Source organism: Schistocerca cancellata, chromosome 1 (genome assembly GCF_023864275.1).
Source record: "Schistocerca cancellata isolate TAMUIC-IGC-003103 chromosome 1, iqSchCanc2.1, whole genome shotgun sequence".
Taxonomy (NCBI): Eukaryota; Metazoa; Arthropoda; class Insecta; order Orthoptera; family Acrididae; genus Schistocerca; species Schistocerca cancellata.
Genome location: NC_064626.1, coordinates 518931218 through 518957169, shown reverse-complemented (window position 1 = coordinate 518957169; position 25952 = coordinate 518931218). Strand labels below are relative to the sequence as shown.

Sequence of the window (25952 nt, the reverse complement as noted above, 5' to 3'; positions counted from 1 at the left end):
AAAAAGAGAAAGTGTTCTCAGCAGTAGCGCAGTATTAACTGTCTGTTGGGAGCGACAGAATAGCAGTTTTTTAATGATAGAAACATAATACAAGCTACCACCAATTAATGTGTGACAGTGGAAGGTACTCGCCACGCTTTAACTACCAAAGTCGAAATTCGGGAGTGGTACATTCCCATTCAGTAAGCATCGTACATTGCAGATATCCTAGATCTGATTATTGAGCCACTATTACCACTGTCTACAGAAGAAACTGACCACTTAGACATAAGCCTCGCTGTATTGTCGCCGCCAGTGCTGGGTCACCATGTTGGCGCATTTCTCGCCTATCATGATGGACGGTACGTTGGTGTTGGAGTGCACAATGAGTGGCATGATGGATGCATCGGCTACCCGCAAGTTGCGCACCCCATGGACGCGAAGTTGGGAATCGACGACTGCGTCAGAGTCGCTAGCTGGCCCCATCTTGGCAGTGCCAACCGGGTGGAGTGGCAGAAGTAGGTGGTGTGCGACACAGTGCCAATAGTCCGAGGTCAGTGGCTGCTGGCCGGCGCATGCCCCCAGTGGCAGGTCGCGTACTGAGTAGCCCGCAGTATGCATTGGCCCCATCTTGCCCAACCGATGTGCTACCTCCACGCCAGCCAAAAGGTTGTCCAGATCGCGTGGATCCTGGAAATAGCCAGGTTCGATAGCGGGCGGGACCATGGTTCCTGCATTCCTGAGTCTGACACGGCCACGGCTGCGTGGTGCTAGCAGTGTTGGCAAAACCAGGAGCGCTTCCTCATCTTCCAGCATCTCCTTCAGTGCCTCTGTTGCTTCCCGGTCATAGTTGAAAATGTTGGCAATCACGCTGGCCATTGATTTCTGTGCCTTCAGAAAATACAACAAAATGTCCGGTAGCCCTGGGATATGATGAGCCATTTTATCTGTCTGCACAAATCCCAAGTAGCTGCTCATTCCTGTAGTTGATAAAGGTCCAGTCCTGTTTGTCAGGTACTCAAAGACATCTTCCTCTGCCGATTTGGCCTGTACAGGCTTCCTAGTATAATACAACCCTGTATATGGTACGTGCAACTGCAAATTGTGACCAACCTTAGAGTCTTTCACTACCATTATTCCAATGTCTTCTAGATGCTCCTTTGGCCCAATACCAGAATGCATCAGGATGTATGGTGTGTTGATAGTACCTGCTGACAGAATTACCTCCTTTGTGGCCTTGATTTCCATCAATTTACCATTTTTCAAATACTGCACGCCATCAGCTGTCATGATTGTGGTATTGATGAGTACCTTCGTTACATAGCCAAACTTCACCACGTGCAGGTTGTTTCTGTCCTTCGCTGGGGCTAAGTAGCCAAGAGCTGCATTCCACCTCGAACCATTCTTGATGGTGCAGTGAATCTGTCCAAAGCCCAGGTTTGGCTCAGCACTGAAATCTTCAATGATGGTGTAGCCAAGTTGTTTTGCAGCTGCCTCCACAACCTGATGTCCAGGGTCTAGCATAGCTGGTTTGGCAGCGTGGATGGGTCCACCACGACCATGTACCACTTCTGTGTGTGGTCTCCTCTTCAGATCCTCCTCATCAAAGTCTTCCAGCTTCTTGAAGAATGGGAGGACGTCCTGATAGGACCAGCCGTCATTGCCCAGAGCAGCCCAGCTGTCATAGTCTTGCGGGCTGCCTCGGATGTAAATCATAGCATTGATCACGCTGGAGCCACCCAGCACCTTGCCACTGGGCCATGAACACTGTCCACCGACATGGGACAGACAAGTGCGTCCATCAGGCTCTGTCAAGTATGACCAGTCTACCTGCAGATGTACAAACAACAATAATTAGCTGTGTTGGTAAACTGGTATCTTGTGACTGATATATTAAATGTTATATGTATGCATGTAAGCCAGTCACGCTGTTTGGCATTTATTAATCTTATACCATTACTTAACCAACAACACGATTTCATGCCACTGTTGCTCACTATCAGACCCCAAGCCATACAAATCTCTTAAGTGTTTTTTATGTTATTAAGCATGTTAACTAAGTTATCACTTGTTTGTTCAGTTGCCAGGATTACATCATGTCTAAAAGTTAATCGTGCCTACACAGAAATGAAAAAGCAGTTCATGACTTATGTGTTGCCAAGAAGACGTTCTGATGTCTAAATATTTGTTGACACTTTTCTGCTGTTGTCTTGCTGCATGCATGTTCACTGATTGCTTGAAGGTCAACTGCCTATCATCATTTTTATAGATAGAATTTTTCTGGCACGTTTCATGTGTCACTTCCCACAAGGTTTTTATCACAAAAGAATCAATATGCTGAATGAAGAAAAAATATTTAAGGATAATAACACTCTCAGAAACTTCCCCCAGACATTCAAGTGTTTGCTAAAACTGAAGTAGTCTAGAAACTATACAATTTACTTATACATATTACACCAAATGATCAACAGAACATCTGTTCTTTTCTTATATGTAATCATGTGTTGGCTATTTCGTTAAAAATTACGCCATTCTTTAACTATGCTCCTTATCTTAAGCTTACATTTGTATATAATAACATATATAAGGGCAAGAGGCATGTTGTTACATTTCTGTACTGTTCGTTATGCAAGTGCAATGTATGTGAAGCATCTCTATCGGTCGTAAACACATTGCAGCCCCAAAACACTTTCAGAGTAGTTAATGCTTATATAGTGACCATACTGTGTTTATACTGTGATATTTTGGATAAATCTGATCTACTGATCTTTCATAAGGAACACATGTACACTGATAGACTATGTAAAGTGAAACAAGACTTAAAGCAGTGCTGAAGGGTGTTACAAGAACTGGGACAGATGTTCAACACTGTAGCGTTCAGTGGCAGTGGATGCACATGCTGTAGTCAACTGCATAGTTCATTCAGAAACACTTACACGTGAGCATATCGCTTTGGGAAGGATCAAATCATACAATTTTCCCCTCATACATTTAAAGAGACACATTTTCTGCACTTAATGAAGAGTTAGTTAGTTATATATCCCATAAAACATTTGAAATATTGCTCTATCGAAATGATGTGGCATGAGTCAGTTTAACAGACACATATACACAATTAATGCTTACATTAATGAACACATTATTTATAATTGTATGCATGTAATTACACTTAAAAACTACTTTTTATAGGCAGCTATATTTATAAACAAACATTCATCCAGAGAATAAAAGGAGTTGTCCTAGAGAAATGATTTTAGGCTAGATTTATAACTTCCTTTGCTGCCTGTTAGAGATTTTGTGTTATTGGGCAAATGATCAAAAATATTTTTGTTGCTATGTACTGAACTACTTTCTTAGCTACTGACAGATGTATTAATGGGTAAGAAAGGTCGTTTCTTCTTCTAATGTTGTAGGCATGGACATCACTATTCCTCTCAAACTATAAGTACTGGAACAACAAGGATATCGCCCTACTCTCCATTGTTGACAAATTTTTTCAAGGTGGTGGATCCAAGATGGCGATGATAGGAATGGCAACGTCGCAATGACGTCGTGACGGGAAGTTCAAATTTTGGTGGGGATAAGGTCCCTTGGTCTACCTGCAATAACCTAGGGAAATGGCGGGAAAAAAGGTCACTTGGGCTACCTCTACTAACGTAAGTCATCCGACCGCCACCACTTCCTAGAAATTGGTGAGGAAAGGACTCAGACTATGCTGGGATGCTGGATAGGATGGACATAAGTCTTTAATTTGCATGCAGTGTTTATTTAAACAATTTGAGGCAGTAGCTCCATCCACTGTGTTCACCATGAGGTCTGGAATCCAACTGACCAGAGGGCACTGTCATCCCTTCTGTGACGTAATCCAAGATGGCGGTCTGGGGAGGGGGGGAATGGCGGGAAAAGGACTCAGCCTGTGCTGGGCTGCTGGAGAGAGGAACGAGTGTACTTTATTTATTTTGGAACAATTTATTCAGCGATGGATTTCACATAGTACAAAACACTCTCCCCGACATGCTTGGAGTCATGCTACATAGCCTACAGACCTGCAGAACTACTTGTAAATCGAAATTATCGAAATAATGCAGCACACTGATTCCCTGGACGAATGTTTGTTTAAAAATATGGCTGCCTTTAAAAAAAGTAGTTTTTGAGTGTAATTACATGCATAGAAATATAAATAATGTGTTCATTAATGTTAGCATTAATTGTGTATATGTATCTGTTAAACTGACTCATGCCACATCATTTCGATAGAGGAATAGTTCAAATGTTTTATGGGCTAAGGAATAGTTCAAATGTTTTATGGGCTATGTAACTAACTCTTCATTAAGTCCAGAAAATGTGTCTCTTTAAATGTATGAGGAAAACTGGTGATCCCTTGATGCCTCAGAACATGTCCTGCCAACCGATCCCTTCTTCTAGTCAAGTTGTGCCACAAATTTCTCTTCTCCCCAATTGTGTTCAATACCTCCTCGTTAGTTATGTGGTCTACCCAACTAATCTTCAGCATTCTTCTGTAGCACCACATTTCGAAAGCTTCTATTCTCTTCTTGTCTAAACTATTTATAGCCCATGTTTCACTTCGATACATGGCTACACTCCACACAAATACTTTCAGAAACGACTTCCTGACATTTAAATCTATACTCGATGTAAACAAATTTCTCTTCTTCATAAACGCTTTCCTTGTCATTGCCAGTCTACATTTTATATCCTCTCTACTTTGACCATCATCAGTTATTTTGCTCCCCAAATAGCAAAACACATTTAATACTTTAAGTTTCTCATTTCCTAATCCAATTCCCTCAGCATCACCCAACGTAATTCAACTACATTCCATTATCCTCGTTTTGCTTTTGTTGATATCCATCTTATATCCACCTTTCAAGACACTGTCCTTTCCGTTCTACTGCTCTTCCAGGTCCTTTGCTGTCTCTGACAGAATTACAACGTCATTCGTGAACCTCAAAGTTTTTATTTCTTCTCCATGGATTTTAATACCTACTACTTGACCCAATTGAGGTGGCACAGTGGATAGCACATTGGACTCACATTATGGAGGACGACAATTCAAACCTGCATCCAGCCATCCTGATTTACGTTTTCCGTGATTCCCCTAAATTGCCTCAGCAAATGCCAGGGTGGATCCTTTGAAAGGGCATGTCCGACTTTCTTCCCCATCCTTCCTTAATCCGCTGGCACTGATGACCTCCCTGTTTGGTCCCCTCCTCCAAATCAACCAACCAACCTACCTACCAAGACTAATTAAAGAAGTAAATTATAAAAGCAGACTAAAATCTAGTTATGTAATCTGCTATCCTTCTGACATGTCACCAATGGATGCAAAAAGCCTTAATGAGTTGTGTAGTTGGCTGTTCAGAAGAACTGAAAACTGTTAAGTGCCTGAACTTACACTTACAGTTAAAACTCGAGATTAAACTTCTTAAATAGTTAAATATGAACGAAATTTAAGAAATATATTACTATGAAGACACAGTAAAAGCTACTTACGTAAGCTGGCACTGTGGAGATTTGTAACAGACGACAGCAGGGGTTCTTAAAACACTACAGTATTTTTTGTAGTGTGCAAGTAACATCATATCTTGATTAATATGGCCTTTATATAAATTTTGTTGTTCCATTTACATAAGGTTTTAATTCTCTTAGTTATACATACCTTACTTGTTTTTTTATGGATTTCTGAATTCTTTTTCTGAAAAGCTATTTTCAGATATTTACACAAATTTAGTAGGGCATAAATTGAATCTATTATTAGCATATCTTTCTATATATACCTCATTCCATACCTCGGCCTTTAACTTACTACACAGACGATGTACCTTATTCTCGTTAATAGGCCTCACTGCTTTGTATCAACATGCCTCAGAGCTGTAAGGTGCAGTACTGCTTATTTCCATTAATTGTGCATCGCTGTTAGACACTCGCTTAACAGTTGCATACACATTAACTGTTTCAGCCTGAGAACTGTCTATAAAAAGTTATCTATCAGGGTCATACTATCTTGCTGCAGACGAGTTGGAAAATTAACTGTTGAAATTAGATCGAAACACCTAAATAATGATCCAGATCATATTCTGTCTGTATCTCTTAAGAAATTTACATTGAAATCTCCACAAAGTACAAAATATTTCTCCTTTTCTGACAGCTCGCTTAATAATGCATCTAGATTTCTCATATGTAGCTGAAAGTTTACTAGAGTGGATATGTAGGCTGTTTCAATTTCCAGAAAAGTATTCTGTCATAACAATTCACTTGCACACACTATTGGTTTCTTATACACATTAAATAATTTTTTTAATTTTTTGATGAGGGAAACTTTTAGATAGGTTACAGCTTCTTTTTCCATGTTAATTCTACGCAAAACGATGCTAGTCTACAATCCTTGATATTGAACTTCTCCATCTCCGCATTTAGTATTTATGTGGTGAACAGAGAGTCATAGAACAGTAATTGGGCAAATAGACCACTACCCCTCTCTGCATTGTTGATAGATTTATTCAATTTGGCGGATCCAAGATGGCGGCCGCAGATGTGGCAACGTCACAGTGATATCATGGCAGGAAATTCAAATTTTGGCGGGAAAATAGGTCGCTTGGGTTACCTCCACTAACCTAACTCCAGCAACCTCCCTACCCCTCCCTCCCCCGTCCATCCACAAGCATCCCGGATCTGGAAATTAGCTGGGAAAGGACTCAGTCTGTGCTGGACTGCTGGACAGGATGGATGTAAGTCTTTATTTCGTATACATTGTGTATTTAAACAATTTGAGTTGTCCGTCCACTATGTTCACCATGAGGTCCAGACACCACCTGACCTAGTTCAAAGCACCACTACCAGAGAGCGCCATTGCCCTTCCCCACCCGTTCTGTGACATAATAAAAGACAGCAGGATGTCGAAAAATGGTGGGAAATTCGCTCAGTCTGTGTGTAGCTGCTGGACTGCGAGGATGGACATAATTGTTTACTGTGTGCATTATGTTTTCAATGGATGAGATTTCTGTGTTGGAGAAAGAGAAGATTAATGGGTACAATAGCTGTAATCATGCAGCCGATGACTGTGTCGATAACCACCTCCACGATGCTTGGAAAGCAGTGATATTTGGTGAATGTATAAAGAAGAAGAATACGCTTCATCAAATAATAAAGATGCATCAGGCTGGGTCTAAGTTATACTTTGCAAACTTATGCTGATAAATGCATGTGCTGTAATTGTAGATCATTCGATAAAAGTTCGGCCAGTCTTCTGAAGCACAATAGGCAACACATTCACCCCAGAGTCTCTGCATCTGCTGGAGGAGAAGCCAAGTGCTGGGCTCACAGCACCACCACATGGCCACATGCTAAGCACACCTTGTCTCATTGGAAATACCCTCAGCCTTTCTCCTTCCCATCCCCAGCACACGAATACCCTTTGTCGTTGAACATGAACAGCTTTGGGAGTTAGTAAGTCTGGTGTTCAAGCAGTGTGTGGAATACTGTCATATACATTATTTAAAGATGTCACAGGAACTAAATGTACCACTGCACAAAGAGAGAGAAAGAGAGCTTTAGCAGATGGCGCAAAAATATTTAAATAATTTGCTACTTAAATACACATTTTATTCCAACGATAATCACCACCACCACACTTGAACACAGACTCCAAAAAGGATTGCAGCACACTTGTGAACCCACCCCTGAGACACTTTGTGCACTTTTCAGGGTAGTACCACAGCCTTCCCTTGTCTTTGAGCACAGGCTGCTTCATGAGTTATTAAATACAGCCGGACATTACTCTAAATACACTTTCAAAAAAGATCACTGCACAGTAATGTGCTTCAATTTTGCGATGTATGCTGCCATCCTCAAACACAGACTCTAAAAAGATCAAAGCACGCTTGTGAAACAACCCAGAGATACGTTACACAATTTTGTGGGTAACAGATCCTGAAACCGATACCAGCCACGATACATGATTTTACAAGCCAAAACGACGATTTTTGGAAGACGAAATAAATGTCTCTGTAACTCTATACAGGACGGTCACCACTTTTCGAGTTTTCGCTGCTTCTTTGAAGGCACTACCAGAGACAGAGAGAGAGAGAGACATTTCTGAGTCCTACAGGTGGTGTGTTGTTCATCATTATTCTTAAATGGTGAGTGCACTTAGTTTATATTTTCTGGTGGAGTGAAGGACGTTATTTTCCTCACTTCTTGAAGCTCACACTTGCGTGTGTAAAGTTGGGACAATCAGAACAATTACACAAACAGCATTCGAGGAACTGTCCTACAGACAAGAAATATACCTGGAATTCCGGATGAATTTTTGATGCCCTACAGCTGCTGATCTGGAGATGCTCTAAAGCCACAATGGCAGGTGAGGGACAGCATACTGACTGTCTGAATGACAGGTGTATGGACAGCTTGGACTTGTCTCTGAACACTCAAACACAGAAAACATTACATGACTCTCAGATGTCACAGAAATTGCCAAACATATCTAACCCCATCTTGTTCAAATCAGTCTGCAGAGGCTCCTATACCCTCACTAGAATGACATCATAGAACTTCTCGTGAGTGTAGCATTCTGACTTGTTCTTACTGAATTTACCTGCAAAACTGCTGCTGCTGCCAGTGGAGGAGCACTGTCCGCCATTTTTCCTCGCAACTCGGAGCACTACATTTTTCCCATGAGGTAGAGAGATGTAATCTTTTTACAAGCCATCAGACGTTAAAAACACGATCCCAACTTCTGTGTTACTGTCGCTCTACATTAAAAGTGGTCTTGGATCTGCAGATGCATATAGTTATCGATAACAATATTCATGTTAAGAAATATACAAGCTTTATAAATCCAGGTATGGTATTAGTCCCAAATGAAGTGATCCTTCGTATAAATTCCATGACACTGACTATAGATAGTGATTGCAGAGTGTGTATTAACAGGCTGAAAGTGCACTTGCACGTCACTGGCAGTGTAAGCTTGTAATAAAACCACCGAATTTAGAAGGTGACTTTGATAAGGAACTTGGTATTAAGCCAGTATTTGCAACTACCTCATGCTGCTGCTAAATACGTATCATGCTAACAAACAGTATACGTAATGTATCCTATCACAATGCAATGTCACAGGTTCTGTAATTAATCCACTGGGTTATAGGTGAAAGAGGTGGGTGTGCTATGATATGAATCACTTTTTTTTAAAAAAAAAAAAAGAAAAGCAATACTAGATTGAGGTTGTACGAAATGTACAAAATCCTTTGGCTTTTCAGATCTATAGTTTTACACTTTCTGGTAGAGATGCTGTCTGCAATTGTGAATCAAGTGTTTCTATTCAACCACATGCATGTGTAGGATCCTATGGAGATATTTTTTAATGAGTTGACGCAACAGTATTGTCTTTTTTGACGAGTCGGTGGAAATGGGAGCCTATTGTCGTAGCTCTACCAACTGTGTACGATGTGTAATGCCAACGCCAAACAAAGCTTCCTCCTGCAACATGAGATTGTAGAAAAGACAGTACATGCAGTCACAGGAAGTGGGTGAAGGACAAGGATTTTGCTACTGCATTGCAACACATCTCCACATTATATACAGGTACTGCTAACCGAAGGAGATCTGCATTCCTCAGAGTGCATTCGTCTGTCACCCAAATATTCTTTCTCTATCATCGTTATTTTGTACCATCCAACAGAGAAAAACCCTACAAACAATAAAAACTCAGCTAACATCATTCATCTGACAATTACCGTCTTTGTGCTTGCATCAAGCATATGTGACGATCCTATTAAATATACAGGTACTATTCCATCGGAGCAGGTGACCAGTGATCGAAGTCACCTACACAAACTAGTGTAAAGTTTCATCGCTTGTACTATAGGAGGACCATTTCCCCCCCATCGCAAGAGAGAGTTGCTGTTTTGTTGTTTGATACATTGTTTTTTCTGCACATCCAAGCGGTGTATGACTACAGCTTTGTACGCTGCCATAAATTCTGTTTCTGCCACCACAACTTAGAGATCTGTGTCAGGTTCTAAACTGACATTAACGTGTATAGATCCAATGGGTCTCGCAGAAAACTGGACATTGGATGGTATAAATTATGCTGCTGCTCCCATAACACACACACAGGATGACTGAAATAAAAGATGTGATGTTCCTTATCGACAAAAAATGCGGAAGACATCACAATATACAGAAACTAGAAGAATTTTGTGGCATTGTAGAGCGTTTCCAAACAGCTGTCTGAAGGTGATTATGACTTCGACATTTAAACTCATATTTCACAGTGACAAGATAGCAGATGGCTTGGTATTCCATTTTGATTGATTTCTCACATTGAAGTCATGTAGTCGCGCGGGATTAGCCGAGCGGTCTTAGGCACTGCAGTAATGGACTGTGCAGCTGGTCCCGGTGGAGGTTCTAATCCTCCCTCAGGCATGGGTGTGTGCGATTGTCCTTAGGATAATTTAGGTTAAGTAGTGTGTAAGCTTAGGGACTGATGACCTTAGCAGTTAAGTCCCATAAGATTTCACACACATTTGAACATTTTTTGAAGTCATGTACACGATCACTGTTTTGGTGCTCGCCATCCCTATAAGTGGTTGCCCCTCTACCAAGACTCTTTATCTCAAACAAATGATGTCAGTCAATCAATATAGTGTAATCAACAGTGTAAAAGTGGACAGATGGGAAGGAAAAGACACAATCGATGTGCTGTAACAAGAATCAGAGTTGATAGTGTGACCAACTTGAGCAATTTTACCATTTCATTTTTCCATAATTTCATCACCAACCAATGACATGTCAGGATGTTTCCCCATTTGTGTATCATCATTAAATGACCCTTCCCCTACTTCGTGAGTACCATATACTAGATTGTAACTTAGATAGATGACTGTGCTGTACATCTATTCATCATCAAGTGTGTTAGAGATTGAAATATCTCCTCGATTGTCTTTGACCAACCCTCCCTGCAACACTGTCATCGATTTAATTGCAGCTGGCCAGACGTAGACCACTACATTCCACGTCTCATGAAAGAACAGAGCGAGCTGAGTCTGTAACTGCTGTTCCACACCAATATTACTCAAAGCACCCATCCATGTGCAAAAAATCTCTCCATGCGCGCGCATTTTGAGGAGTTTAGCACCCCAAATCAGTGTGTAGTAGATATGAAAATGTTGTGATGATATAACAGATGGTTAAGAAGAAGAAAGCTTGTGGTTTAATGCATGATGGATCTCCAGACAGATCGAGCTTTAAGCATTTGACATACATCACTTGGACTATCAATTCTAAAGTATTGTTCAAATGTCAGGAGTCAGTACCAAGAAGGTACTGGTAAGGAAACAGACAAACGCGTAGCAGCAGTGTTCGACATGTGAAATTACATGGCATGCAGCCACTAACTCCATAAACAAGACATCTGTCAAGCAGATGTATACACGGTGATTTGCATTACCTCACAAATCACAAACACCTGCCACTAACTTTGAATCACCATAGTTATGAAACTGAAGACTCCCAAGCCCCAAGATGCGGCAGGGGCCCGAATTAGGATGGGCATGTTTCTTCATCATCACACTTGAGTTGGAAGACCTCTGATTACTGTGGTATGGAGAGGTTTGCTGTTAATGTTAGCAGGTAGATAGTGCTCTAAGTCACAACAAAACACGCAGTTGTGTACGAGTAGAACACAGGTTATACCACACAACTGACACACCCGACAGAACAAACGAAAAAATGATTAAATGCACGAAAATGCTCACCTGCTCCACTGGATCAATACCTCTACGTTTAATAGGATCGCCACATATGCTCGATGCCAGCACAAAGACGGTACTTGTTCTCGATATATACATCGGAAAACAGGGAAAACAGGGATGCAGTAAAATCTTAGCGAGTTCTCTGTCAGATGAATGACTTAGCTGAGTTTTTCCTGTTGTAGTGTTTTTTTCTGTTGGATGGTACATAATAACGATGACAGAGAAAGAATGTTTTGGTGACGGATGTGAATGCACCCTGAAGGATGAAGATCTCCTTCAGACTGCAGTACCTGTATGTAGTTTGGAGACAAATTACAATGCAGTAGCAAAATCCACCATCTCCCAGTTCCTGTAACTTCAAGTACTGTCTTTTCTACTACCTCGCGCTGCAACAGAAAGCTTCGCTTGGCATTGGCCTTACACATCGTACAAAGTTGGTGCAGCTGCAACACTATGGTCTCATTCCACTGAGTGGTCAAAAAAGACTATCCAGTTGCATTAACACAGCTCACCCTGTTTCTCCACAGGTTGCAGGAGGTCTTAGATAGAGCACCCTCTGACTTCTGCTCAGTTCCGACTTAAAGGGGACCGTCACATGGACAAAGCTGCAGTGGTGGTGGTGGTGGGGGGGGGGGGGAAGTAGTGACTGAGATGCACAGGGATTATCTAAAACCACACGGGAGTTTTACTGTAGCAGATAGGTTCGAAAGATATGAGATTAGCACCAATCTGATTAACCAATGGCTGTAATCATTAAAAGACATTTCCATAGGATCCTACGCAGGTATGGGTTGAATGGAAACATTTGATTCCAAATTGCAGTCAGTATTTCTACCAGAAGGCGTAACACCATAGATCTGAAAACGCAGAGGATTTTCTACATTTCTTACGACCTCAATCTAGTGTTTTTTTAGTGATTCATTGTGTAGTACACCATCTACTGCATGTTATCATTGTCAGTCAACCATCATCCTTCCTTGCCTATACCTCAGTGGATTTATTACAGAACCTGTGACATTCCTTTGGGATAGAATGCATTACAAATACTGTTTGTTAGCATGATAAGTATCTAGCGGCGGCATGAGGTAGTTGCAAATGCCGGCTTAATACTAAGTTCCTTATCCAAGTCACTTTCTAAATTCGGTGGTTTTCTTACGAGCTTACAACGCTGGCGAAGTGCAAGTGCACTTCCAGTCTGTTAATACACAGCCCCTGATCACTGTCTACATTCAGTGTCACAGTATTTGTGTGTAAGACCACATCATTTGTAAGCAATACTATACCGGGATTTATAAAGCTCGTATAGTTTTTAACATGGATATTGTTAGAGATACTTGTATGCACCTGTAGAACCAAGACCACTTTTAATGCAGGGCGACACTAAACATAGGAGTTGCGATCGTGTGTTTAACATCTGATGGCTTGTAAGAAGATTACATCTCTCTTCCTAAGACACAGTGGTACCAATCGCAAGAAGAACAAATGAGGCTTATCCGTCCATCACCGATTTTCCCTCAGTATCTTTTGATATCGCCAGCATTTAGTTACTGGCGAAATATTATACTCAGTAGGGCATGTGTGATAGATTCGCTGTGATCAGCGGCCTTATAAAGTATGTGACTGTGGACAGTGTTACAGCCAAGTGCAAAGAAAATGATTATGTCATAGGGGAGGTATGGATTCGACGTGGAAAATTGCGATAGCCGTAAGGGGAGTGAAAGATTTTTTTACGTGAAAAATTATGTCCAGTCATAAGAAGGATATGGATTTGCATATTTCCAGAGGCACAGCCGTCAGGAGAGGGTATTTCGGATACTTCGCTCATTGTTGATTATCATCAGATTGAGACTGCAGTCGTAATTATTAATTGTAAGTGACTGGTTTCCTAGGATGCCTGGTGTTCAGGGACTGCATGGTGGCAGTAGCCTGTGAGCTGTCTGAAATAGACGGACTGGAGTACAAGAATGCAACTCACCCAACCGTGTCGCCCTTTAGTTGAGTGAACAGTAAACTAATACTCAGTATGTGTTGGGCAGCCTTCGTGATCATGTGTGTTCCTAGATAACAGAATGCAGCATGTCATTCTCAATGGAGAGAAGTCTTCCGAAGTAAAAGTGATTTCAGGTGTGCCGCAGGGGAGTGTCGTAGGACCGTTGCTATTCACAATAAACATAAATGACCTTGTGGATAATATCGGAAGTTCACTGAGGCTTTTTGCGGATGACGCTGTAGTATATCGAGAGGTTGTAACAATGGAAAATTGTACTGAAATGCAGGAGGATCTGAAACGAATTGACGCATGGTGCAGGGAATGGTAATTGACTCTCTATGTAGACAAGTGTAATGTGCTGCGAATACATAGAAACAAAGATCCTTTATCATTTAGTTACAATATAGCAGGTCAGCAACTGGAAGCAGTTAATTCCATAAATTATCTGGGAGTAGGCATTAAGAGTGATTTAAAATGGAATTAACAGATAAAATTAATCGTCGGTAAAGCAGATGCCAAACTGAGATTCATTGGAAGAATCCTAAGGAAATGCTGTCCAAAAACAATGGAAGTAGGTTACAGTACACTTGTTCGCCCACTGCTTGAGTGCTGCTCACCAGTGTAGGATCCGTACCAGATAGGGTTGATAGAAGAGATAGAGGAGATTCAACAGAGAGCAGCGCGATTCGTTACAGGATCATTTAGTAATTGCGAAAGCATTGCGGAGATGATAGATAAACTTCAGTGGAAGACTCTGCAAGAGAGACGTTCAATAGCTCAGTACAGGCTTTTGTTGAAGTTTCGAGAATATACATTCACCGAGGAGTCAAGCAGTATATTGCTCCCTCCTACATATATCTCGCGTGGAGACCATAAGGATAAAATCAGAGAGATTAGAGCCCATACAGAGGCATACCGACCATCTGGAAGAGAAGGGAGAACCGATAGAGGTACTCAAAGTACCCTTCGCCACACACCGTCAGGTGGCTTGCGGAGTATGGATGTAGATGTGGATGTAGATGTTCTCCATGGAAATTTGAGAAGATGCAACATGGATGTGTGTTTGGGTGTTGGACAATTATTCCCTGCCATGTACATTGACTGGCTGACTGCTTCTACTTATTTCCTGTCTTTATTTGCTTGAGGAAACATCGATTGTGACGTGTGTTGTGTGCATCTAGATGGTGAAAACCAGGTGGAAGAGACGTTTGCTGGTTCTCTAGTCATGAGAAACACATTAATTGACTTTTAAAGTACAAGGATGATTTGTAATATGTTATATCACTGACACAGGTATTCGTTGAAAAAATACGTGTGGAACTAACAGTTTTCTCTATTTTTTCGGGTTTTCGCGTAAAGATCTTCATAGATGAGTTTCTAGTTACTCAGTTCCACATCGTTGCACCTCGCTAAAGTTTCAGATTTCTAGAGATATAATTTCCACTCTTTATCTTCGTAATTATACTGTGCAAGCGATCGTTAACATACTGCTACGTGGCTGATATCGAGAACTATCGTGTAAATGGTATGACATTCTGGCAAAGCATGTGAAAATACTTATGTTTTTGTAATCCCAGTGTCTGGAGATGGCTGTAGAAAGCATGGTAGTACGCAAGCAAGCTGGTCGGGGCCGGACCAGTAACGCCTTTGTGCCGGCGGGACCAGCCCAGCCTCTGTTCACCAGTTCGAAGTGTGACCACAGTCGGCTGAGGGCGCTCTGATCGCGTATTAAGCAAGGATGTGCGGAGGCAGTTGACTCGTGCGTGTTGGCCGCGGTGAATGACAGAGCCACCTCGCTGGAAAAATCTATTGGTGCGATAACTACATACGGTGCACGTGCTCATACGATACTACAGTGCGTGTGTTATTCTGATTACGATTCAAAATTCCTTAGGACACGCGTGCATGTTCGAAGGAGCAGGCACTATGGCGACTACAGCCATTATGAAATACATTAAACATATTCGCAATTGCGAATAAGGACGACCATCAGCTATAGAATGGAATGACGACAATGAAAATTTGTGCCGGACGAAGACTCGGACCCAGATTTTCCGTTTATCGCGATCGATAAGCAGGAAATTTAATGCATGTTCTTATGTTTTTTTGTGGAGGGGAGGGGGGGGGGATATGTCTGTCCTTGCGGTATACATACGAGTATCAGGCGGTTGATAGCTATATGCAGGATGCCGAAGTGATGATTTTGTATGGTGCAGGATACAAATTGTGTTTACTACATCCATATGGTATGTGGCTAAATAGCCTGTTTGGAGATTAGTTTCACACTGAAAAATTCAAGATTTGCTCAACAGTAGCAGAGCAGCGTAACTCAGAAAGTGTCTTTGGCAATAGTTTCTGTATTTCATGAGTAGACCTATTTTGCGGATTTAACTGTCAGTGCAGTATGATCGCTGTATGTTTCTTTTAGATCTGTACAAATAGTTTTGCCACTGAAATTCTCGTAATTTGTTCATCTGGAGGAAATGGGGACACTGCTCTGACACCAGCAGCAGCAGCTATTCGGCAGGTTCCAAATCGAAAAATTCAAACTTTCCTCGAGACTAGCAGAATAGTGTAATTGAGGTAGAGTCTTTGTGCGATTGTTTCCATATTTCATGATCTGCAGACCACTTTTGCAGGGTTTAACATTCAGTGCATTATGACTGCAGTATATTTTCTATTTTAACTCGATCTGTACCAAATAGTCTTGCACTGAAAGTCTCGTAATTTGGTTATCTGCAGAAAATGGTGGACAGTGCTCCCACACTGGCAGCAACAGCAGTTTGGCAGGTAAGTTCAGTAAGAAACAGTCAGAAAGCTCCATTCACAAGAAGTTTCACGACATCAGAGAGTTACAGGACATCCTTTGTGACGGCTTAGGAGCGTCTATAGGATGGTTCAAACAACACGGTGGCAAGGTATCTAAGTTAAGTTCTGAGAGTCACGTGATGTCTACTTTGTTCGAGTGTTCAGAGATAAGTCCAAGCAGACCATCCTCTTCTGGTTTAGATAGGCGGGATGCCGTCACTCACCCGCCACTGTGTCTTTAGTATATCTCCACACCAGCAGCTGTAGGACATCGATAATTCACCGAAAATTCCAGTCATTTTCCTCGTCTGTAGGACAGTGCTTCGAATTCTGTTTGTGTAACTGTTCTGATTGTCCCCTCTGTATCTAGATACATGTCTGTGCTTCGAGAAGTGAGGGAAATAGCGTCCCTGACTCCACCAGAAAATATAAACTAAGTACACTCACCATTGAGGTATATAGTGACGAACACCACACCATCTGTAGGACTCAGAAATTTCTCTCTCTCTCTCTCTCTCTCTTTGGTAGTGTCTTCAAACAAGGTGCGAAAACTCGAGAAGTCCTGTTTGGAGTTACAGAGATATTTATTTCGTCTTCCAAATATCGTCGTTTTGGCTTGTAAAATCAGGTATCGTGGCTGATATCGGTTTCAAGATTTGTTTCCCATAAAATTGTGTAAAGCGTCTCTGGGCTGTTTCACAGGAGTGCTGCGATCATTTTTCGAGTCTGTGTTCAAGTGTGGTGGTGGCGGTGTTTATCCTCACAATAAAATGTGTATTTAGGTAGCAAATTATTTAAATATTCTTGCAACATCTGCAAAAGTTCTCTTTCTCTCTCTTTGTGCAGTGGTACATTTAGTTCCTGTGACATCGTCAAGTAATGTATATGACAGTATTCCACACATTGCTTAAACGCCAGATTTAATAACTCCCGAAGCAGTTCAACTTCAACGACAAAGGGTATTTGTGCGCCAGGGATGGGAAGGTGGAAGGCTGTGGGTATTTCAAATGTGACAGGGTTTGCTTAGCATGCGGCCGCCCCTGTGGCTACCACGTGGTGGTGCCATGAGCCCAGCACTTGGCCTCTCCTCCAGCAGACGCAGAGACTCTGGGGTGAACGAACACCTTGCCTATTGTGCTTCAGAAGACTGACCGAAGTTTTATCGAATGATCTACAATTACAGCACATGCATTTATCAGTATAAGCTGCAAAGTATAACTTAGACCCATCCTGATGCATCTTCATAATTTGTTGAAGCTTATTCTTCTTCCTCATACATTCACCAAATATCATTGCTTTCCAAGCATTGTGGAGGTGGCTATCGACACAGTCATCGGCTGCAGGATTACAGCTACTATACCCGTTAATCTTATCTTTCTCCAGCACAGGAATATCATCCATTGAAAACATAATACACACAGTAAACAACTATGTCTATCTTCCCATTCCAGCAGCTAGATACAGATCGATCAAATTTCCCATCACTTTTTCCCATACGGCCATCTTGGATTACATCACTGGACAGGTGGGGAAGGGCCAATAAATCCCTCTGGTCGTGGCATTTTGAACTCTATCAGTTTGATTCTGGACCTCATGGTGAACACATCGGATGGAGCTACTGTCTACTACAATTCAAATTGTTTAAATAAACAATGCATACAAAATAAATACTATCCAATAGCCCAGCACAGACTGAGGCCTTTCCCACCAATTTCCAGATGAGTGAGGCGACAGGAGGGGGGGGATGTAAGAATGGATGGCAGCAGGAGGGAGGTGGAGTTAGGTTAGTGGAGGTAGCCCAAGCGACCTATTTTTTCGCCAAATTTGAATTTCTGGAAAAGACATTACTGTGACATTTCCACATTCATGGCCACTGTCTTGGATCCGCCATCCTGATAAATTTGGCAACAATACAACGTGGAGTGATGCTCTGTTAGCCATACTACTTAGAACTTCTGTCATTCCAGAACTTCCCCCATCTACTAGGCATACAAGGAACACATACACACCTTGTTTTTCAGCCTCTTAATGTGTCAATGAAATAAATTAGCTTTTCTTTTCCTGGAAACTGGTACACATATTATGGTACTTTTCTTTTCTAATTTCTTTCAGGACTATCTGTTTACAAAATGACTCTAAACTAAAAAACGCGCCACTTTCACACCAGTAATCACAGGGATTTTACCTTTCGTGTTTGTGACCAACTTCCAACTTATGGATCATTCTCAGCTAATGCGTCCTTCTCCACCTGTTCAGCTGAGGTCACACTTTGTGTATACCTATTTCCCTATTGCAGCAACAGGTACTGCACAAATATGAGAATTTGTTTCAGTCAAAAGCAATCCATTCATCTTTGTTTACAGGGCTGACTATTGCATGAACCCAAGGCTTTCCATGGCACTGCAAAACCGTAACAAACCCCGTAGGAGTGTGTGTCATGCTGCACCTATATCCTCCAGGTCACCTTCAATACCTTACTCTAGGTTGTTAGCCAAGCTGTTACCTTCTCCTTCTACTGCAGGTATCTGATCCTCTTCAACAAAATCTCTGTACAAAGCCCCTATATTCTCTGTCACCTGGCTAAGCTTGGCATAAGATGCCAAACTGCTTACGACCTTGCATTCTGTGACCAGCTTTTTTCCCCTAGCATTTGGCCTGTACCCCTCCCATGAGGGTGACCTAGCATCAGGGTGTTTTTTTTCTTCTACCTCAGTTTTCTTCTGATCTAAGCTTAAAATGTTTGCTACAAATCTGCTGCACTCTATTTTGCATTAAAACTGGTTGAGGCACTTGTCTTACTTCATGTAAGAAGTCAACCTGATTGCCAACCAGAATCTGAAATGTGATTTCTGGAGTTTTCTCCTTTTGTTAATTACTTGTCATCTTTTCCCAGCTCCCATTTTCTCTTCCCCCTTACGATCTATCTAATTCAAAACACACCATTTCCAGTTCTGCCTGAGGGGTACAAATCTTTCTTTCTCATTCCACAATGCTCTCATTTTAACTACATAATCTAAAATTCCAGGACAAAGCCTCATCTGATACTTTGTTGGCTTCTCTGCTACAATCACCTCAATGGAATACCAACCCATATTCATGATAAATTTTTCCTCTAGCAGTTAACTTATGACAATTTCCACATTTGATAGAGATGACTCTACTTTTACTGTAACCTAAATAGTATTAACATGAACAGTAACAAAGTAAGAATTAATGAAAACTTATCTTTTGCTGTTCTATGCAGCTAACATAAAAAGTGAGAATGTAAAAGCTACATGGATATTTGCTTTTAGGTAGCAGAAGGCATGAAAAAATGGAAAATAAAAAGGAAAATATTTTGAACAACAATCTTAAACAGACTCTACCAAGAAATCATAAAAAAACACTGTAATGCAACCAATTAACTATAGAGTACATGCAGAATAACATGGCCAGTGGATGTGCAGTCGACAAGACAAGCATGGGGACAATAGTAGTGGTGGGGGTTGCAGTCAGGGGGTTGGCGCTCTGTAGGGAAATATCGAGCACTGCAGGTGAAGTGCCATACTAAATTGAAGCCTACACTCATATTTTTTGTAAATATTACATGGAACTGCTCCATGCCCACACTTGTGTGATGACCATCCAAAAATATTTGCTGTCAACTCGGCTTTGGTTGGTATCTAAAAAGAATTTCGCTGAAAATGCTACTAAAGCATCGATTTATTTTCGTCTGATTTGTTAACTATTTGTACTTTCAGAGCGGCGTCAAGAGGGACAAATTTTTAGTAAAACCTACATTTTTCTTGTTGCCATCGTAAAATTTTCTGCAGAGTTTACACAATGTCATCTCACTAACATGTTGTGCAGTCGCAGCTGCTGGGCAATTCTGAAACAATAGTTTACTAAGTGAAGAACTAAGGGCAAGTAAGGTCAATAGCTTATAAAAAGCACATCCTCGGCACAAAAATAAACGTGTAATGTCTTGATTTACGTTGTTGCAAAACCTGCAGTATTTCTCATTTGACCAGTTCTTGATGGCCCTTAAAAATTACATTCTCTCATCGTAAAGGTCTGTAGAATAATGTGGTAGATAATGAAATGTTATATAATAACACCATATGGCAAACTACTGTCCTCTTTGCTTGCTATCATTTGCCAAAAGGCTCGTATCAGTAACTCAAACAGTTTATGAGATATGAGAAATGTTATAAAGATCACAAAAGAGTTAGCTACATAAGATCAATCTTCTCGAGACTGGTGATAGATAGAGACTTCTACCCAAGTCTCAAGAAAAATTCGATAGGTTAGTTAAACTACACAAGTAGCAACACTTTATGTAAATATTCACCAACGCAAAATGATAGCAAACCCTACTTTTCATTGCACACTTTTTCGAATTTCTCAGTGTCTTACTGAAATGCAAATATCACCATAACTATGACCATTAACAAAACGATGGGCACTTCATCATGAAGTTTATAAATAAAGTTATAAGTAATGCAAAAATGAATTGCTTTATGTAATGAATTCTGTAAAATAGTTTGATAAAGGCCGCAGGGTGTACGCCTCGATTCTCTCATCACAGCCACCCAAAAGCGAGGAAACACTGTCAGCCTCCCCAATGAACAAACGAATGAGCTCGCACAGCACTTCTGACGAAATTTTCTCACTGCGCACCGGCTACCATATCTTGCACGGACTCTAACAACTAGATGGTAGGTGGATGTTAAGACTAAAATCTAACACGCCATAGATAGATATTCACTGGATATAAGTTTCAAACCACAGAACACACGACTGAATTAAAACTAACAAATACAATATCTTTAACAGATATATTAAACAGACATTATTAAAAGCGCTGCAATATATGAGCGTCGTCCACAAAGTAAGTTCCATTTGGTTATATAAAAAAAAAACGTATACAGATACAGAAAAAATATTTATTGTACAAAAATCTACAATCGTTAAACTACTTTTCTACATAGCTACCGAAATTTTGTAAGCACTTGTCATAGCGTGGCTCAACTTTGTGTATGCCTTCTTCATAGAAGGTTGCCGTCTGTGTATTCAACCATGTGGTTTTTCAGTAACAATTTCATGAATTAGTGATCGTGAGATTTGCGGAACTTCCATAGCAAGGGTACTAGGTCTAAGCTTACTGTTATGTTTAATCTTCTCTTCAATTGTGTGAACCAGTTCATCAGTACTCACAGACGGGCGTCCATTTCATTCTTCATCGTGCACTTGATCTCGTCTTTCATTGAACAGTCTGACCCATCTTCTAACCATTGAATCACTCATAGCATTTTGTCCGTAAACCTCGCAGATTTGCCGATGAATTTTCTTTGGTTTAACTTTCTTTGCTTTTAGAAAACGAATCACAGGTCTGATTTCACACATGCGGCATTTTCAATTATGGCTGACATTATAAACAAGCACTACAAAGCAGCAGCAGCGTACTGAAAATGGCGTACATGTCTTCTCCTTGAGTCAGAGTAACTGCTGCGCATGCTCGGAACTGCGATCGTAGCGCTGCCGTAGACAGAAATAGAAACGGAACTTACTTTGTGGACGACCCTCGTATACAAAACTACAAACAGTATTCCATGACTGCTGACGCTGTTGTCAGAGCACTTGGAGAATGTGACCTCCGCCACAACTGCCAACTGACTCAGGCAGATCCGCAAACTAGTGATGATATGAAAATAAGAGTTCGTAACGTAAATAATACACTCCTGGTAATGGAAAAAAGAACACATTGACACCGGTGTGTCAGACCCACCATACTTGCTCCGGACACTGCGAGAGGGCTGTACAAGCAATGATCACACGCACGGCACAGCGGACACACCAGGAACCGCGGTGTTGGCCGTCGAATGGCGCTAGCTGCGCAGCATTTGTGCACCGCCGCCGTCAGTGTCAGCCAGTTTGCCGTGGCACACGGAGCTCCATCGCAGTCTTTAACACTGGTAGCATGCCGCGACAGCGTGGACGTGAACCGTATGTGCAGTTGACGGACTTTGAGCGAGGGCGTATATTGGGCATGCGGGAGGCCGGGTGGACGTACCGCCGAATTGCTCAACACGTGGGGCGTGAGGTCTCCACAGTACATCGATGTTGTCGCCAGTGGTCGGTGGAAGGTGCACGTGCCCGTCGACCTGGGACCGGACCGCAGCGACGCACGGATGCACGCCAAGACCGTAGGATCCTACGCAGTGCCGTAGGGGACCGCACCGCCACTTCCCAGCAAATTAGGGACACTGTTGCTCCTGGGGTATCGGCGAGGACCATTCGCAACCGTCTCCATGAAGCTGGGCTACGGTCCCGCACACCGTTAGGCCGTCTTCCGCTCACGCCCCAACATCGTACAGCCCGCCTCCAGTGGTGTCGCGACAGGCGTGAATGGAGGGACGAATAGAGACGTGTCGTCTTCAGCGATGAGAGTCGCTTCTGCCTTGGTGCCAAAGATGGTCGTATGCGTGTCTGGCGCCGTGCAGGTGAGCGCCACAATCAGGACTGCATACGACCGAGGCACACAGGGCCAACACCCGGCATCATGGTGTGGGGAGCGATCTCCTACACTGGCCGTACACCACTGGTGATCGTCGAGGGGACACTGAATAGTGCACGGTACATCCAAACCGTCATCGAACCCATCGTTCTACCATTCCTAGACCGGCAAGGGAACTTGCTGTTCCAACAGGACAATGCACATCCGCATGTATCCCGTGCCACCCAACGTGCTCTAGAAGGTGTAAGTCAACTACCCTGGCCAGCAAGATCTCCGGATCTGTCCCCCATTGAGCATGTTTGGGACTGGATGAAGCGTCGTCTCACACGGTCTGCACGTCCAGCACGAACGCTGGTCCAACTGAGGCGCCAGGTGGAAATGGCATGGCAAGCCGTTCCACAGGACTGCATCCAGCATCTCTACGATCGTCTCCATGGGAGAATAGCAGCCTGCATTGCTACGAAAGGTGGATATACACTGTACTAGTGCCGACATTGTGCATGCTCTGTTGCCTGTGTCTATGTGCCTGTGGTTCTGTCAGTGTGATCATGTGATGTATCTGACCCCAGGAATGTGTCAATAAAGTTTCCCCTTCCTGGGACAATGAATTCACGGTGTTCTTATTTCAATTTCCAGGAGTGTATTTGAGTGATTTTAATGCCTCGATACCTGACGATGGACACTACTGATTCGATACACAGCCCCAAAAATGTTATGTATTAATGCTAATGACCGTAAAATAATTTGCCTGGTTGCATTACATACATACAGCCCTCCACAATTATACTAAGTATGGTACCGATTATCATAATAAGTGACTTGGTTCTTTTGTAGTGTCACCCTGAAGACTGGTCCAGCTAGTAATGCTGCTGCTAACGGATTTGCAGCATTATGATGAGACAGACAGACAATATATAAAGAAAGATATACCAGACAGTGGTAGCAGGAAGAAAGTACTGATACTGAATTTGAAAAAAATCCACAACAGTTTAATTGTGAATTTGTATTCAGGATGAGATGCTGAGACTATATGAAACCAAAGAATAGAAGATCATCAAGTCCTGGACTGTAGTTTAATTTATTCGCTTTACAGTTTCTGCAGGCTATCTTCAATGTTATGTGCAGACAAACATGTAATTAAACTATTCCCATAAGACCGAATCTATATCTATCTTTGGTAAATTGCAAAAGATATTTCTCTGAAATGTTGAAATGTCCACAGCGGCTTCTTCCACACAGCGATTGAAAACCGTTGCTGGTTTAGCACAAAATGTCATCAGTCCAGACCTCAGAAAGGGACAAGTCACCCCATATCTAACTTTGCCAACCACTTCTGGGGCTGTAAAAAACCTGACACCATTAAAGTACTGATGCTGACTGTGGCAGGGCCTGACTACAAGCCACTTCCTCGTTCACCATGACGTGAAGTGATGGCTTGGCGAAACAGTGGTGAACCACCATACATACCGCCAATTTCAGCTACGCATAGTCTGTCAGCACCTACAGCCAGCTATGAGAGGTACTCCAAGCCAGTTGTCGACTTGAAATGGGTCATCTAGCTACTGAAACTAGATGCTGCCTTCACAAGTTGAAGAACTATTGGCTGCATCTAGCCCCGATTCCTCCAGGAGTCGAACTGGTGTGTTCCACTGGGGACTTTTACAGAATTCAGGGTGCCAACCTGGAGGTCCATGCCTTCATATGGGTCTTTATAGCTGTCAAGCTGCAACCTGTCTTGTGTACACCCACTCTACAACAGCAGGCTTACTGCTATAGACTACTGACACTGCATCCGGCTCTGGAGTACATGATTCTAGATATTTTGTTCGAGTTCTTTCCACACTGAGTCGCTCATCTGCACTAGCTGATGTGGCCGACTTCTGCACAGTCTGTCATAGCAGCACGCTGCCTTGCTGCCTGGGGCCTACGCCATGTTGCTGACGACATACTTCGACTCAACAGCTGCCTGCTCGACGGGTTGACACTGTGTGCTTGTCGCTACATGAAGCCACTTACTGAATGGGACCAGCCTGCATCTCAGGGTACCGACGGCAGCCTGCCAACACTACAAATCTATATAACTGCTGTTTCTATGGCTTACATTCAGACATCCATCTCGATGTACACAGACCTGGCTCCATATTAATCGACTCTCAGCGCCTTCGCAACCTGCAAGGCATACCTGATCTCACCTGCCGTCCTGTTACTCTGTTATATTGACGTTAAAAGTGGCGAATTGCTGACTACGGGAAGTAAAAATGGCCAAGTGGATTTGGAATGACGACAGCCTTTACTTACAGTATGAATAACACAGTCGGTTGACTGCAGTGACTGTTTCATTTTCTCGTCTTTTATGTTTGTTTTCCCTCCAAAAGTAATAGCCTAACGTCTAGAATACTGGATAATTTTTAAGGTTCAGATTGTTAAGCTGAATGAGGACATATACTTGACTCAATGCAAAGGGAACACAAGGGAGATACGCAGGTATGCAAACAGTAAGGCGCATACAATGTATTTTGTTATGTCATAGTGCACCCTCAGCCCTAGTCACAAGTGGACGGTGTGGGTATTTTACTAACCAACGTCCTGAATCCAGATTCTGATGATTAGGTACATGTACTAGCTGCAAAACACTGGGGAGGCGAAAACCACGGGATAGCAATATGCACATGCATATGCACATACATGGAGGTAGTATCACATACACAATGTATAAAAGGGCAGTGCATTGGTGGAACTGTCATTTGTACTAGGTGATCCATGTGAAAAAGTTTCCGACTTGCTTATGGCCGCACGACGAGAATTAATTGACTTCGCTGCACGACGTGAATTAACAGACTTGGAATGCGGAATGGTATTTGGAGCTACATGCGTGGGACTTTCAGGTTCAGAAATCATTAGAGAATTC

The 25952-nt window shown here is 42.2% G+C and overlaps 1 protein-coding gene across 1 annotated transcript in view; it reads right to left on the bottom strand.

Annotated features, from left to right (window-relative positions):
* Nucleotides 1-261: 261 nt before the first annotated feature.
* Nucleotides 262-25952, bottom strand: part of LOC126187796 (glucose dehydrogenase [FAD, quinone]-like) — a 45444-nt gene continuing 19753 nt past the window's right edge. The window contains exon 2 of the mRNA XM_049929114.1: nucleotides 262-1809. Within this exon, the coding sequence (XP_049785071.1) occupies nucleotides 262-1809 (1548 nt within the window). The remainder of the gene's footprint in view (nucleotides 1810-25952) is intronic.